The 15,514-nt window shown below is 44.6% G+C and overlaps 1 protein-coding gene across 9 annotated transcripts in view; it reads left to right on the forward strand.

Annotated features, from left to right (window-relative positions):
* nrxn2b (neurexin 2b) overlaps positions 1–15,514 on the forward strand; it is a 943,005-nt gene that overhangs the window by 673,723 nt on the left and 253,768 nt on the right. Inside the window, exon 1 of one of the 9 annotated variants that reach the window (XM_029753601.1) lies at positions 13,031–14,843. The exons of the other annotated variants lie outside the window; for them this stretch is intronic. Coding sequence (XP_029609461.1) covers positions 14,513–14,843 — 331 coding nt within the window. The 5' untranslated portion in view covers positions 13,031–14,512. Of the gene's footprint in view, positions 1–13,030; positions 14,844–15,514 lie in introns of those variants that run through there. 9 annotated transcript variants of the gene reach the window in all.

The raw sequence follows: 15,514 nt of genomic DNA on the forward strand, positions 1-15,514 counted from the left end.
TCGTCAGGGCATGGACTCTACAATGTGTCAAAAGCTTTCAACAGGGATGCTGGCCCATGTTGAACCCAATGCTTCCCATTCACCTGATCAGTCTCTGTCATGGAAAGACCAGGTGTCGTTAATGTTTTGTACACTCAGTGTGTGTCTATATATATATATATATATATATATATATATATATTTCATTATAAAAAAAATTATTTTAGCCGAAATTTCTAAAAAACAGTTTTTGCTTTGTCATTATGGGGTATTGTGTGTAGATTTATGAGGGAAAAAAACTATTTCATCCATTTTAGAATGAAAAAAAAAAATATATATATATATATATATATAGATGTATATATTCCGGACATTGCAGGGGTTTCGGAAAGTATTCAGACCCCTTGACTTTTTCCACATTCTTTCATTCTAAAATGGATGAAATAGTTTTTTCCCCTCATCAATCTACACACAATACCCCATAATGACAAAGCAAAAACTGTTTTTTAGAAATTTCGGCTAAAATGTATTTTTTTATAATGAAATATCACATTTACATAAGTATTCAGATCCTTTACGCAGTATTTTGTTGAATCTCCTTTGGCAGTGATTACAGCCTCGAGTCTTCTTGGGTACGACGCTACAAGCTTGGCACACCTGTATTTGGGGAGTTTCTTCCATTCTTCTCTGCAGATCCTCTCAAGCTCTGTCAGGTTGGATGGGGAGCGTCACTGCACAGCTATTTTCCGGTCCGGGCTCTGGCAGGGCCATTCGAGGACATTCAGAGAATTGTCAGAGCTCTGCTTTTTAATTTTTTTAATTTAACCTTTATGTAACTAGGCAAGTCAGTTAAGAACTAATTATTATTAACAATGACGGCCTACCCCGGCCAAACCCTCCTGTAACCCGGACGACGCTGGGCCACTCAAGGACATTCAAAGACTTGTCCCGAAGCCACTCCTGCGTTGTCTTGGCTGTGTGCTTAGGGTCATTGTCCTGTTGAAAGGTGAACCTTTATCCCAGTCTGAGGTCCTCAGTGCTCTGGAGCAGGTTTTCATCAAGGTTCTCTCTGTACTTTGCTCCATTGATCTTTGCGTCGATCCTGACTAGTCTACCAGTCCCTGCTGCTGAAAAACATCCCCACAGCATGATGCTGCCACCACCATGCTTCACCGTAGGAATGGTGCCAGGTTTCCTCCAGACGTGACGCTTGGCATCTAATCCAAATAGTTCAATCTTTGTTTCATTAGTCCAAAGAATCTTGTTTCTCATGGTCTGAGAGTCTTTAATTGCCTTTTGGCAAACTCCAAGCCGGCTGTCATCGTGGCTTCCGTCTGGCAACTCTACCATAAAGGCCTAATTGGTGGAGTGCTGCAGAGATGGTTGTCTTTCTGGAAGCTCTCCCATCTCCACAGAGGAACTGTAGACCTCTGTCAGAGTGATCATCAGGTTCTTGGTCACCTTCCTGACCAAGGCCCTTCTCCCCTGATTGCTCAGTTTGGCCGGGCAGCCAGCTCTAGGAAGAGTCTTGGTGGTTCCACACTTCTTCCATTTAAGATTGATGGAGGCCACTTCAATACTGCATAAATGTTTTGGTACCCTTCCCTAGATCTGTGCCTCGACACAATCCTGTCTCGGAGCTCTACGGACAATTCCTTCGACCTCATGGCTTGGTCTTTGCTCTGACATGCACTGTCAACTGTGGGACCTTATGTAGACAGGTGTGTGCCTCATGTCCAATCAATTGAATTTACCACAGGTGGACTCCAATCAAGTTGTACAAACATCTCAAGGATGATCGATGGAAACAGGATGCACCTGAGCTCAATTTCAAGTCTCATAGCAAAGGGTCTGAATACTTAAATAAGGTATTTCTGTTTTATCTTTTCAAGAAATTTCAAAAAGTCGAAATACCTGTTTTCGCTTTGTCATTATGGGGTGTTGTGAGTAGATTGCTGAGGAAATTGTTTTATTTAATACATTTTAGAAAATGGCTGTAATGTAACAAAATGTGGAAAAAGTCAAGTGGTCTGAATACTTTCCGAAGGCACTGTATATATAATGGTGTATAGAGACAGCATGGAAAGTGTATGAATAGAAAATATTTGTACAGCAGTAGTTACATAGGAGGAGCCATGACCAGAATACAGTATATAGATATAAAGTGGGTGAAACAGTATGTAAACATTACTGAAGTGACCAGTGTTCAATGACTCTATGTACATAGGGCAGCAGTCTATAAGGTGCAGGGTAGAGTACCAGGGGGTAGCCAGCTACCAGGTGGTAGCCAGTGACTAAGGTTCGGGGCAGGGTACTGGGCGGAGGCCAGCTAATGGTGTGTAACGATCGTCGTATGTAATGGACCAAGGCACAGCGGGTTGAGTGCTCATTTTAACGTTTATTAGAACACTGAAAAAACAAAACAAGAAAACGAACGAACAGTAATGCAGGCTACGCACAGCTATGCAAAAACAACTTCCCACAAAACCCATACAAAAAACACCCCTCTATATAGGACCTTCAATCAGAGGCAACGAAGAACAGCTGCCTCCAATTGAAGGTCAAACCAATAACCCTAAACATAGAACTAGAAAGACTAGACCAGAACATAGAACATAACCAAAAACCCCGGAACACTCTGAACAAACACCCCTCTACATAAACACATAGCCCAACAAACCCCGAAACTCTCTAAACAAATACCCCCTGCCACATCCTGACCAAACTATAATAACAAATAACCCCTTTACTGGTCAGGACGTGACATGGTGACTGTTTTAACAGTCTGATGGACTGGAGATAGAAGCTGTTTTCTCAGTCTCTCGGTCCCAGCTTTGATACACCTGTATCTGTGTAGTGTGTGATATGCTATAGTAATGGCTAGCTCTATGTTCCTTGTTCTTATTCAGGTTTTAGCTGGGTTTCTATCCATCCCCAAAGCTCAATCCCAGACTCCCTGTGCGTAGGGGGCGTCTGCGTGCCAGGCGTGTAACCCAGTCGGACACCTCCAGTGAGGCACCAGGCAGCCTGGCCTGTAACTCTGAAATCCTGATTTTTGGTGCGGCCTCTGCGCTTGCTACACTGCCAGAAAGGAGCTCAGGCTCATAACAAACCCAATAGTTCTCCTTCCTCTTTTTGTCATTACATGGGCTCCACATTGATAGGTGATGAGGGATACAGAGAGAAATTTGAGGGAAATGTTTTTGGCCCCATTGAAAAATAATTGATAAAGGAATGAGTAAGGTGGGGTGTTCTGCTTTGGGCAGTCCAGCTTTCTGATACGGTCCAAGGAAAGCGGATTATGACCGAACTGAACCTCACAGCTAGTGAATGATAAACTAGTGGACCTGTAAACAATATTGAAACATTTTCAGGGAGCTTTTAAGTGAGGCTGTGAAAAAGGAAATTGACCTGGCCTTTTTACAGACCGCTTTATAAAAGAGGGGAGGCTTATTCTGAATTCCCTCTGTCGTGGTGTACTTTGAGCATCAGTTTTAAACTGCACGGTATTTGACCTGATTACGGAGTCCTCCCTTGATTTTGCAGTAAGACTTCACAGTGTGGATTCTGTATTCAGAAAGAGATTAACAGGAGAGGTATGACTATTACAGAAAGCTTATAAGCCACCTTTGAAAATGGAACTCTGCAGCCTCATTAGTCAAACACATTTGTCTAAGATCTGTGAATTCAGTCAAAATCGTCTCCTGTGGTATCTATTAGTTAAGAGTTGGAATTCGTCAGATTTTGCAAGGAAGTAAATTCAAAAATACCTTCATAACAAGGATAACTGCAGTTCTCTCCGTTGACGAGTCACTCCATTTGGGTACTGCTGCAACTTCTGCTATGTGAGTCAATGTGACCATCGTACCCTTATTTAATAACCTTGGGATCTGAGTAGAGTCCGTAGGTCTAAATGTGTCTTCTTATATTTGAGGCTGTTGGCATCGGAAACAGGAAATACTATCAGCACGGCGGTAGTATCTGATGCCAATTTAACTCAGTGTGGCGTGCATATCTTTCTCTGAACTCACGTGTAGAAAAAGAGAGGAATAGGGAAGGAATTTTCAGTTGACTTCTTGTTGTGTTCTGTGTTCATCTCTGTGAAACAGGTCGCGAATCTCAGCTCACTATCTGAAGCCTAAACCAATAGCCGCTTCCCATTTATTGAATCTAAAACCCCAGAAAACTTCCAGAATAGCTTATGTCTTAAATAAGCTGTCCTAGACATTGTTCACTCTCTCTTTCTCTCCCACCTCCCTTGGCTCGCTCTCTTTCTCTCCCTCCTCCCGTCTGGCTCTCTTTCTCTCCCTCCTCCCTTGGCTCGCTCTCTTTTTCTCTTCCTCCTCCCTTGTCTCGCTCTCTTTCTCTCTTTCTCTCACTCCTCCCTTGTCTCGCTCTCTTTCTCTCTTTCTCTCACTCCTCCCTTGTCTCGCTCTCTTTCTCTTTCTCTCTTTCCTTGTCTTGCTCTCTCTCTCTTCTTCTCCCTCTCCTCTCTTCTCTTTTCTCTTTCTCTCTCTCTTTCTCTCTCCTCCTTGTCTCGTCTCTTCTCTCTCTCTTTTCTCTCCTTTTCTTCTTCTCCTCTCTTTCTCTCTTTCTCCCTCTCTCCTCTTCTTTTCTCTCTCTTCTCCTCCTCTTCTCCTTTCCTTCTCCTCTCCTTTCTCCTCTCTCCTCCTCTCTCTTTCTTGCCTCTTTCTCTCTTCTCTCTCCTCTTTTCTCCTCTTTCGTTCTTTCTCTCCTCTCCCTCCTCTCTTCTCTTCTCCCTCCTCTCTTCTCTCCCTCTCTTCTTCCTCTCTCTCTTCTCTCTCCTCTATTTCTCTCATCTCCTCCCTTGTCTCGCTCTCTTTCTCTTTTCTCTCCCTCCTCCCTTGTCTCGCTCTCCTTTCTCTCTTTCTCTCTCTTCTCCCTTGTCTGCTCTCCTTTCTCTCTTTCTCTCTCTTCTCCCTGTCCTTGCTCTCTTTCTCTCTCTCTTTTTCTCTCCCTCCCTTGTCTCGCGCTCTCTTTCTCTCTTGCTTTCTCTCTTCATCTCTTTCTCTCTCTCTCTCCCTCTCTCTTCTCTTTTTTTCCTGTCCCCCCTCTCTCTATCTCTCTCTCACTCTCCGTCCTTCTCTCTCTGTCTTCCAGCAGTTATCAGCAGTCCCTCTTCACATATTTTCTGGAAGGGGATAAATTAGATGTGATTCAGTTGGCGTTTTAAACACTGTGGCATCTCATACCCGAGAGTAGTGCAATCTGGTCCTTCGGGAAGCCGCCCCTCTCTCTCTCTCTCTCTCTCTCTCTCTCTCGCTCCTGCTCTCGCTCTCTCTCTCCATTCCGCTCTCTCTAGCTGGCAGCATTGTTGAGCCTGCATTGCCCATTGAAATAATATTTTAAATCCTTGTCAAAATAGACTCTTTTGTCCTCCTGTGGAGCAGATTACTACCAGCCTGTATTCTTCTGGAATTGCCTTTGCTGCCGCTCACACTCCTAGCCAACCCCTTTCCCATGTCCCCCCATTATAATACTCACAATGGAACGATAGTATAGGCAAGATCCCTTTGGTCACAGTAAAATCTCAAACAGACACACAGACATATAGTATTATGTGTTGATGTTTAGCTAGATTATAGGTTGAAGATGACCAAGGTTAAGACAACAGGATTCTAATATCCCATAACACTTTGCAACAATGGGTCTAGCGATGCTAGTTAGCAACAGCGCAAGGTAGTTTTTTTGTGATTTGTGACGACGTCTTTTTTTATTTTTTTTATTTTTTAAATCTTTATTTTAACAGGGAAAACAGACTGAGGCCTGGATCTCTTCTACGGCTGTGCCCTGTGTAAACAATGTTGACATGTACAGTTTTAGGCATACAGACAAGAACATTTCAAACATACAAAACAAAGACACAATTCAACAGAAACAATCACAGACAACATCATATTGATCCTCCATAACATTTTTGAAATGGGCAAGGGACACCAGAGTGTCTAACTTAAGTTGGGTCTGCAGTTTGTTCCATAAATAAGGTGCAAAGGAACTAAAGGCAGTCCTACCCAACTCTGTGGAGACCGCAGGAGTCTCTAATGTAATCCACATCTGTGATCTGGTTTTAAAATGAGTATATCTAGTGGAAATTAATGATGATTATATATGGAGGTAGTTTTAAAAGAAGTGCTTTATAAATAAACAAGAGAGCATGTTGCTCTCGCCTCACAGATAGAGAGGCCCAACCCACATGTTGATAAAGGATACAGTGATGAGTTTTGTAACTATCACCCGTGATAAACCTGAGTGCACAATGGTAAATAGCATCCAGTGGTTTTAATGTGTTTGCCGATGCACGCATATAGATAATATCACCATCATCTAAAATGGACATAAAAGTAGCCTGCACAATTTGTTTTCTATTTACGGAGGACAGACAAGCCTTGTTTCTGTAAAGGAACCCTATCTTGAATTTGAGCTTTTTTCCCAATTCCGTAACATGTTTTTTTAAAAGAAAGCCTATCATCTAACCATACCCCTAAGTATTTATATGCAGAGACCTGTTTGATTTGAGTACCATCCAAGCTAATGATTACAAAAGTGTTTCTAACTGAGAGTTTAGACCTCGAAAAAAACATGACATTTGTTTTCTTAGCGTTTAAAACAAGTTTAAGCCATAAAAGAGACCCCTGTAGTATCCTGAAATCAGACTCCAACTGCATTAAAGCTTGGTCCGCTGTTGGAGCAATAGAGTACATCACTGTGTCATCTGCATATAAATGGAATTTACAATATCTGACATCATCACCAATGTTGTTTATATAAAGTGAGAACAATAGTGGGCCAATTATTGAACCCTGAGGGACCCCTTTAAGTAACTGTAAGGGGTCAGACTTGACCCCGTTGACCATGACGGCCCGAGTTCTATCTTTAAGATAGTCATAAAACCATCGGCAGGCATCAGTGCCCAGTCCTATAGATGACAGCTTACTCAAAAGGATAGCATGGTCTACAGTGTTAAAAGCTTTTGACAAATCTACAAACAATGCAGCACAGTGCTTTCTATCATCTAAGGCATTTGCAATATCATTTACAACAAGCATAGTGGCCGATGTGGTACTGTGTTTAGATCTAAAACCAGATTGATTGGTGCTAAGAATACTGTTAGCAGAAAGAAAAGATTGTAACTGAAAAGATTGTAATTGTAGAGATGGGTCAATAGTTATCCAAATCACTACCGTCACCTCCCTTATGTAATGGCAGAACAAAAGCTGCTTTCCACACCTTAGGGATAATTCCTGTGCTTAATGTTAGATTAAAAATGTGTGTCACTGAACCAGCAATGATAGGTGCAGCACACTTAAGTAAGAACGGGTCTAAATGGTCAGCGCCTAAGGATTTCTTAGTATCAATGGCACACAGGGCAGCTAGAACCTCTGCTTCGGTTATTTTCTGGAAACTAAAAACAGGGTTACCATTTTTCAGAGTAACGGTTGAAAAGCAAGACGAAAAATCAACTAGCTGGCCAGTGCCACAATGGCCACTTTTCCTTTCAAATAAAAAACCAGCAGAGATGAAATGCTTATTAAAAGCATCACAAATATCATTTTTTTCACTTAGAATACAGGAGTCTGAGGTAATTTGCTTAGGAAGAGAAACAGCAGAATTCCCCCGTTTCAGTGAATTAACGGTTTTCCAGAATTTTGCAGGATCTCCTGCAGAATCTGTCATAGCATTAAGGAAGTAATTTGATTTTGCCTTTTTGACAGCTGCAGTACATTTATTTCTCAATTGCCTAAAAAAACAGCCAATCAGCTGGAGTACCTGTTTTCCTCGCCAAGGCCCAGGCCCGATTCTTTTGCAGGAAAAGACCTGACAATTCAGGAGAGAACCAAGAACTGGTTCGGTTTCTTACTCTGTGATTCTTAAGCGGGGCATGTTTATCAGACATAGAGGTAACAATAGAAGAGAAAAAAGCAAGGGCTAAAACCGGGTCCAGAAAGCAGCAAGTGGATAAAAACTCAGAGTGATATAAGTCAAGGATAAAAGCTTGCTGTGAGAAATGTTTATAATTTCGCTTAGAGATTATACAGGGATCAGAGTGTTTCAGCCTGGTATCTCTAATACAACCTGTATATTTTCAACCAGGGCTAAATTAGTCCATGGCAGCCATCTTGTGGTCCTGGTTCAGTGGTAGATGGAGCTCCAGGGCCTGGTGGCCCAAGGCTCCACGTTAGGGGCTTCTTCCTGAGTTCACTGCCCAGGGACGGTGAGGCGGAGACAGGGCCCATCTGCCTGGGACAGCTGGGTCCACAGCTGGAGGGACAGACAGTGACAGATGACTCACTGTGAAGCATCAGGGTCCAAATATGGATAGATGGCTAGAGGGATGTAAAGGAATTGAGAAAATGAGGGAGAGCGAGAAAGATTAAAGGCTGCCTGTAGAACTTTCATCCTCATGGTGATACGGTGATGGGGGAAAAATGTGGTTATTCAGGGGAAGGAAATGTTAATATGGGTTTGATATATTTCTCACTGTATCTGATTTAGATAGGTGGGTGTTACATTGGGAAAAAAATAGGAGTATGTCGATGGAGGTTGTTGGGGGGGGAAAAAATGGGTCTTTTTTCTGAAATGAACAAATTATTCTCTGAGATCTCTGGTGGCTATGGAAGGCAGTTAATGTTCTGATCAGACACAAACGCTGATTCAGCTTCTGAGACGACACCTATTGTGCCCTGGGGAACCCCTCAACCGGAGCTCTTTAAATATTCAACAGCAAGACCGGAGTGATAGATGCCAGCTAATTAACAACTAATTAACAACAATCGCCGGATAACACCACCATCAGGGTCTTCTCTCCAAGACATGAAGTGGTTTTATTGTGCCTATATTGTAAATGGGGTTTTATGAAATGGGTTCAAAGAAATGTGCAATCTGATTGGCTGAAATGGTGCCAGTTGGTTTGCCAGTTATTAACGCTGGGGTCACTCTTCCTGCTTCTCTCTGGGATGTATCATCATAGTTGAATAAGATGTGTGAAACAGGCAGGCTCCACCATGCGAGACCAGCCACCCCCTCTCTCCTCCTCCCTTTTTACCTACAGCACGCTCCCTCTCTGTCTGTCATCACTCCTGCCTTCGCCTGTCTGTCTCCTGCTCATGCGTGCGTTATTACATAAAGACGTGTTTATTTATATGATCGCGTCGTCCTGCGAGCGCTGAGACCAGGAAAGATCATTGGCCTTTGACAAAATTACTGGATCTGAGAGGCAACCCGATACTGAGCCTTCTTCACAGGTAGTGAGGCCATGATGTTATTAGTGGATTCATTTGACTCTTCTTGCCTTGTAATGAACTTAGCGATTCTCCAATTGTTCTCTCTCGCTCATTCCTTCCCTCTTCCCTCTCTCTCTCTGTGTCTGACTATGAAGGAGGGATGTGGTGTGGATGTATCTGGGTACAGGCAGAAGGGAAGCAGTGAAAAATGGATGTGGGGCTTGTGGAAAACCGATAGATTTTAATTACCCGGCTCCCTGAGAGCAGAATGTAAGAGTATGTACATAAACTGTGCAATTAGATTATAGCCCACCGTAAACTGTGTGTCTCTCTCTCTTTATTTACCCCAGCAGTGATAACATTGTCTCTGCGTTATTATAAACCAACCATTACCTTAGCCAGGTACTCAATCAACTGTATCGAAATAGCCGGAGCTATTTGTAGCTGCAAGCTGATCCATAGCTAGCGACTAGCTAGTATGTCTCCATAGCCAGTTAGCTTTTTGTAAACACAGCGTATAGCCTCATATGTCTTACTGTAAGCGGGCTAGCTACTAGCTAGTCCATAACCATTGCCAGCTAGTTAACTAGTTGCTTAACTGAACCTCACATCGCGTTGCCTCTACTTGTGCAACGCTACAGAAAGCATACTGTGCTGTATTGTAACTGATGCTAATTTTTGCATCTTGTTGCTAAACTGACAAATCGAGTGTCTGTGGGTTGCTAGTGTGTCCCATTGTCTGCAGAATACATAGCTCACAGCTTGAGCTTCTCCACAAAGTTCACTTACATAAGTGGCTAACATTTGATTCTGAGAAGAAGTTATCGAGTCGTCCAAATGGGAGCCGGGAGTTAAAAAGTGATGACTTCCTTTGTGTGTTTATGCCTCCCCTGCTGTGTGAGCTAAGGGATTCAGTATGGCCTATTTTCCTGACCTCTTTGGAGAAGTTTCGGCTTTCGCCCTCTTCAGTGTGAAGGACAAATTCAAACTGTCCTGTGACTTAGCCAGTGGTGCAAAGTACTTAATTAAAAATACTTTAAAGTACTACTTAAGTAGTTTCTTTGTATCTGTACTTTACCATTTATATTTTTGACTACTTTTACTTCACTACATTCCTTAAGAAAATATTGTACTTTTTACTCCATACATTTTCCTTGACACGCAAAAGTACTCGTTACATTTTGAATGCTTAGCATTATGGTCAAATTCACACACTTATCAACAGAACATCCCTGGTCATCCCTACTGCCTCTGATCTGGCGGACTCACTCAAATGCTTCATTTGTAAATTATGTCTGAATGTTGGAGTGTGCCCCTGGCTTTCCGTAAATAAAATAAAAAAACAGAAAATGGTGTCATCTGGTTTGCTCAATATAAGGAATTTGAATTTGATTTATAGTTTCATTTCTGATACTTAGGTATATTTTAATCCAAATATTTATAGACTTTTACTCAAGTAGAATTTCACTGTGTGACTTTTACTTTTACTTGAGTTATTTTCTATTAAGGTACAGTATCTTTACTTTTACTCAAGTATGACAGTTGGGTACTTTTTCCACCACTGGACTTGTACTTCGTGTAGATGTGAATTTCCCCACATGTAAACACTGATCTCTCAGGCTTGCTAAATCCCTGCAGTCCTATTGTTATAAGAACACTCCATTACTCCAACACTTTCTCCTCAACAACGCTCTTTTTTGATGCCCCCCGGCCCAACACCCACTGTTTATGGATGGGGAGGATGAGGGAGTGTAGTTAATTATGTGGGTAAGGGAGAATAGTTTTTTTTTCGGGATTAGGAGGTAGGGAGAGAGGCATTTGATCCATCCACGACCAGGAACTGTAATCCTACTTTCTCTCTGACCTCACTTCCCTTTGGGGAGGGCGTGCTTGGGAGGGGGGGGGGGTGTAGTGAACAGAGGAATACAACAATACCAGAAGCAGCAAGAGACTTGCCTGCCGTGCGTCACCTAGAAGTGGAGGATGGGGGGTGAGGATGACACTCTCCTGAGCCTCAGTGTGTGTGTGTGTTTTCGCTCAGTCTTTCGGGACATCCAGCAGCAGCTGTAGCAAGCCCATTGTGTATTTCATCATGTTGAGCTACCCCTCACACACCTTTAACTCATCACCTTTGTGGAAACAACACGTCTGTGTGGGAGTGTTTTGTCCAGTGTGTGTGTCTGTTCCTTGTATAGTACAGGGACTTCTTATTGTCAACATTTTGGCCGTAAGGCGTTTCTCAGGACAAGTTTCTATATGCAATTATATACACAATAGAGTTTTTTTTTTCTTCTTCTGGCTAACACAGCTCTACCTCCCTTTTTAGCACCCAGCCGCAAAGCGAAGTGTTCCACCTCTTTGCATATTGGAGATACTCTCCCTAGACTAGCGCTAACTGCTGGTCCACCATAGACGGCCACCTTTAAGCCACAGCCGGCTGGCTGAGTGGCCGGGTGAATTGTGACATGCTCCCTTGGTTCCACCCCTGCCAGCTCCAGACAGGTGCCTGGGTCAGGCCCATATCCAAGCTCACCCTGGCCCGGGTGTCCAACTTCCATCACCCTGATAGCCCCTGGTGTGCCTCCTCCTGTCACTGTTAGGCGAGCCCACCGGGTAATGGCTGCTGGGGGGGGGGGGGGCTGTGTGTTTGTGCGCATGTGAGAGTGTGTATCTGAATGATAGTGTGGCCCTGTCCTCCTGTCACAGGGGGAAGAGTGGTGCTGGCTTTTTCTGTTTGCCCATTTTTCAAGCACGCTCCTTTCAGAGAAGCGAGGCGGTCCCAACTGAAAACTCCATCAGCCGTGATTTATCTGGTATGCTATCTCTCTCTCTCTATCTCTCTCTCTCTCTCTCTCTCTCTCTCTCTCTCTCTCTCCCTGTATTCATTCGCTCTCTCTCTCTCTCACTGTATTCATTCGCTCTCTCTCTCTCTCTCTCCCTGTATTCATTCGCTCTCTGTCTCTCCCTCTTCCCCTCTCTTGGTCCTCCCCTCTGTCTGTCATCTATTTATCTCACTGTCTCCAGCTTTCTGTGCCTTTCCCTCCTCCCTCTCTTTCTCTCTCTCGCTCCACATCCCTCTCTTTTTCTGCCTCTCGTCGTTACCTCTCCACCTTGCTACCCCGGCCTCGTATGATAGTAATAGCAGAGAAAGAGCAGTGGAGGAAAAGACAAGACAAATGAGAGCGGAATATTCAGTGCTAGGGGATGTGAGATGTGTTTAGAGTGTAGAGGGAAGTGAAAGGATAAAAGAGGGAGTACAGAGGGGAGGATGAAATGAACGAGGGGAGGGCGAGTGAAACAAAGCAGCAGTGTGCCGTATCCTCACACTGATGAGGGGAAAAAGAGGTCCCTCATTCATTTGCTAGACCCTTCAATGATTTATCACCAGTGACCAACCGGGTCTCGCGCTCTTTGTGCGTGTGTGTTCAGATCCGTGTTTTTGTATGTGTGAATGTTGTTTATTTTTCACCTGCGTGCACGTGTTCATTCATTATTCCTAAATGACAAAAATACCCTCTCTGACTCCTGCTGCTGTGTTGTTATTACAGTGACTTTGGAACAAGATTCTCCCCCAACAGTCCACCAAGCTGTTATTTACTGGGTGAGAGCCCATACATTGGCGACAAATCTGTGGCTTCACTCTATTTGTGTGCTGTATGTGCATACACAAGCATGTGTTCCTGCCTGCTACCCATTCTCCCTCCCTCCCTGCCTCTCTCTCCTCTCCCTCCCTCCCTCCCTCCCTCCCTCCCTTCCTCCCTCCCTCTCGCTCACACTCTCTCCGCGTCTGTTTGCCTCCATCTATCTTAGTCTCCGGCTGTGCTTTCAAAGAGAGCAGAGTGCCTCCAACTTCCCTTGCTCCGTTTCTGCCGTTTCTGTTTTACTTGCCCCTTGTCCGCCCCAGCGTACGCAGACGTCCTGCCTTTAGACCGCTGGATCAGGAGAGTCTCATGGAAGGAAGGAGGGGAAGGATGCTCTCGCTGCTGCAGCCCCTGTTTCAATTAGCATGAATTTCACAGCAGTGGCGTCGGTCCGAACAAGCCAGCCAGCAGTCTGTGCCGGAGCTCCGAGAGGACTGCTTCTTCCTCAGACCAGCGTCTGGGAATCCACGGACTGAGAGGGAGAGACCCGGGAATCTCTTTCCATCTAAAGGGACATAAAGGAAAAGGATACTGTGTGATATTGAGTGGGAAGGAGACTAGGAGGATTTTTGAAGGATCGGTACGCTATGATGCTTTTCTGAGCTGGAGGGGAATAAGGATCACTTGGATGCTCTCTGTGTGTTTGGGTGCGATTCTACTGCCTCTGAATCTGTATCCGCGCCGCTCTCCACCCTAGCTTGGTTCTCTCCTGGAGGGGAGAGGGATTGCGAGTGTCTATAGTTGTTGGGAATACCTGCTTCTGCTTTTTCTCTTTCTCTGCCCTGCACTCGTTTTCCACATCCCTTGTTTTCCTCTGCTCTCTGCAGACAGCTCTGCTCTACGCTGTCGTTCCTTCAGAGATTTGAAAAGCCTGGAAGCTGGATCCATCAGCACCTCCATCGTCTTGGCACTGTTCTAGCCCTCTCTCCATCACTCTATCCCTTTTTTGCCTTTTGTTTTCTGATGTGAGAGGTTTCATCCAGCAAACTGTGGGGATGGTGGTCGTTTTTTTAACCACACCGAGGGCTCAGGCTCTGGATCGAGAAGGTTTGTAGCGCTTTCGCAAAGCGGTGGAAAACTTCGGTTCTATTGACGGCGAACAGGTTTATTGAGTTATAGCTGAGAAATATATTTGTGTTGATTAGTCATATAGTTTTACAGATGGAAGCGTTTTTAAAAAAAATGCAATAATCTGTGTTCCCCTGATTTTTATCAGTTGCTGTTTAGGCTTCCACCGTTAGCGGTAGTTTGTTTTGTGGTGCTTAGCAGGGTGCCTTAATAAAAGCCCTTAGTCGGCAGTGGGGCGGGATATATTTTTTTGGGGTGCTGTTGTTTTGGGGATTAGTTTTTTGGGGGGCTCTGGAGGATTGTGTAAGAATAGGGAATAGGCTCCAGGGAGGATTTAGCTGTAGGACTCACTGAAGGAATTTTCAGATTTTTTTTCTTCTTGCTCCTTTTTGGAAGGATTTCGCTTTTTATTTTCCCTGAACATACCTTTTTTTCCCCTGCAGTGTTTTTGGGATCATCGTCTTCGGAAGGAGGATCGTGTTTATTTTTTTTCATCCTCTGCTGATTTTGGGGTTTTACAAATATATATATATTTGCCCCGCGCTGGCAAGCCGGGGATCATGGGCCCTGGGTCCATCTGAGATGTCATCTTCCTGTTCCTGTCGCGCGGAAGGAAGTTGGAGGGGCATGCTGCTCCCATTGAGCTACGCCCCCGTGCTTCGGTCGGTCCTGGAGGTGGGCGGAGGGCTGCTGCTAGTGCAGCGGCCCGTGGCGCCCCTGGTGTGGGCCAGCCCGGCCTGCCTGTTCCGGCTGGTGCTCTCCCTGGCCCTGCTGGCCTTCCCCTGCCCTGCCGTGGCCGCCCGCGTCTCCTCCAGCCTCAGCACCACCCACCACGTCCACCACTTCCACAACAAGCATGGAACTGTGCCCATCGCCATCAACAGGATGCCCTTTCTCACACGTGGGGGCCACGGTAAGGTCCAAACTCCCTTATTTTACTCGTAACCGGTCCCTTTCGCTATCTGGCAAGCTAATGGTTGATACATTGATTAATCATGCCGGTGAGAGTGTGTGATGTGTGGAATTATGATTTGGACTATGAAGGTTAATGAAACGTAATGGTCTTGAAGGGGGTTGATTTGTGGTTGGAGAAGAGGTGGTCCGGCTTGAGACCATGAGTCAAGCCAAGTGGTTCATCCATCTATTGATCCTGGTTCATCCACACAAAGGCAGAGGGCTTCAACAGGGCAACCCACCTCATTTGCTGCAGGTCCCCGCTGGCCAAACTCTGATTAATGGCTCCGGATCCTGTGCATCCTCAGACAACAGGGCCCTAATGCACATGAGTTACATGTGGCGGCCATTTTAGATCCACGCTTGTGACCAATGCAGATTCATGTAATCGTAATGCATAGCGCAACTGTTAACACACAATGGCTGGGTTTTAATGTCCTTTCAAGGTCTTTGAGATTGTGTTCTGCTGTATGTATTCGCTATGGTACTCTGTGTCCTGGTTTTCCATTTTAAAATTGACTCAACGTCTTTACTGTGCTCTATAATTGCTTTAGGCTGCTTCTCTCAGGGTTCTCTGTTGGTTGCTGCAGTTTCTTCTGCTGGAGTTTTCTTTTTTTTTATCCCGTTTCC

This window comes from Salmo trutta, chromosome 5 (assembly GCF_901001165.1).
Source record: "Salmo trutta chromosome 5, fSalTru1.1, whole genome shotgun sequence".
Lineage (NCBI taxonomy): Eukaryota > Metazoa > Chordata > Actinopteri > Salmoniformes > Salmonidae > Salmo > Salmo trutta.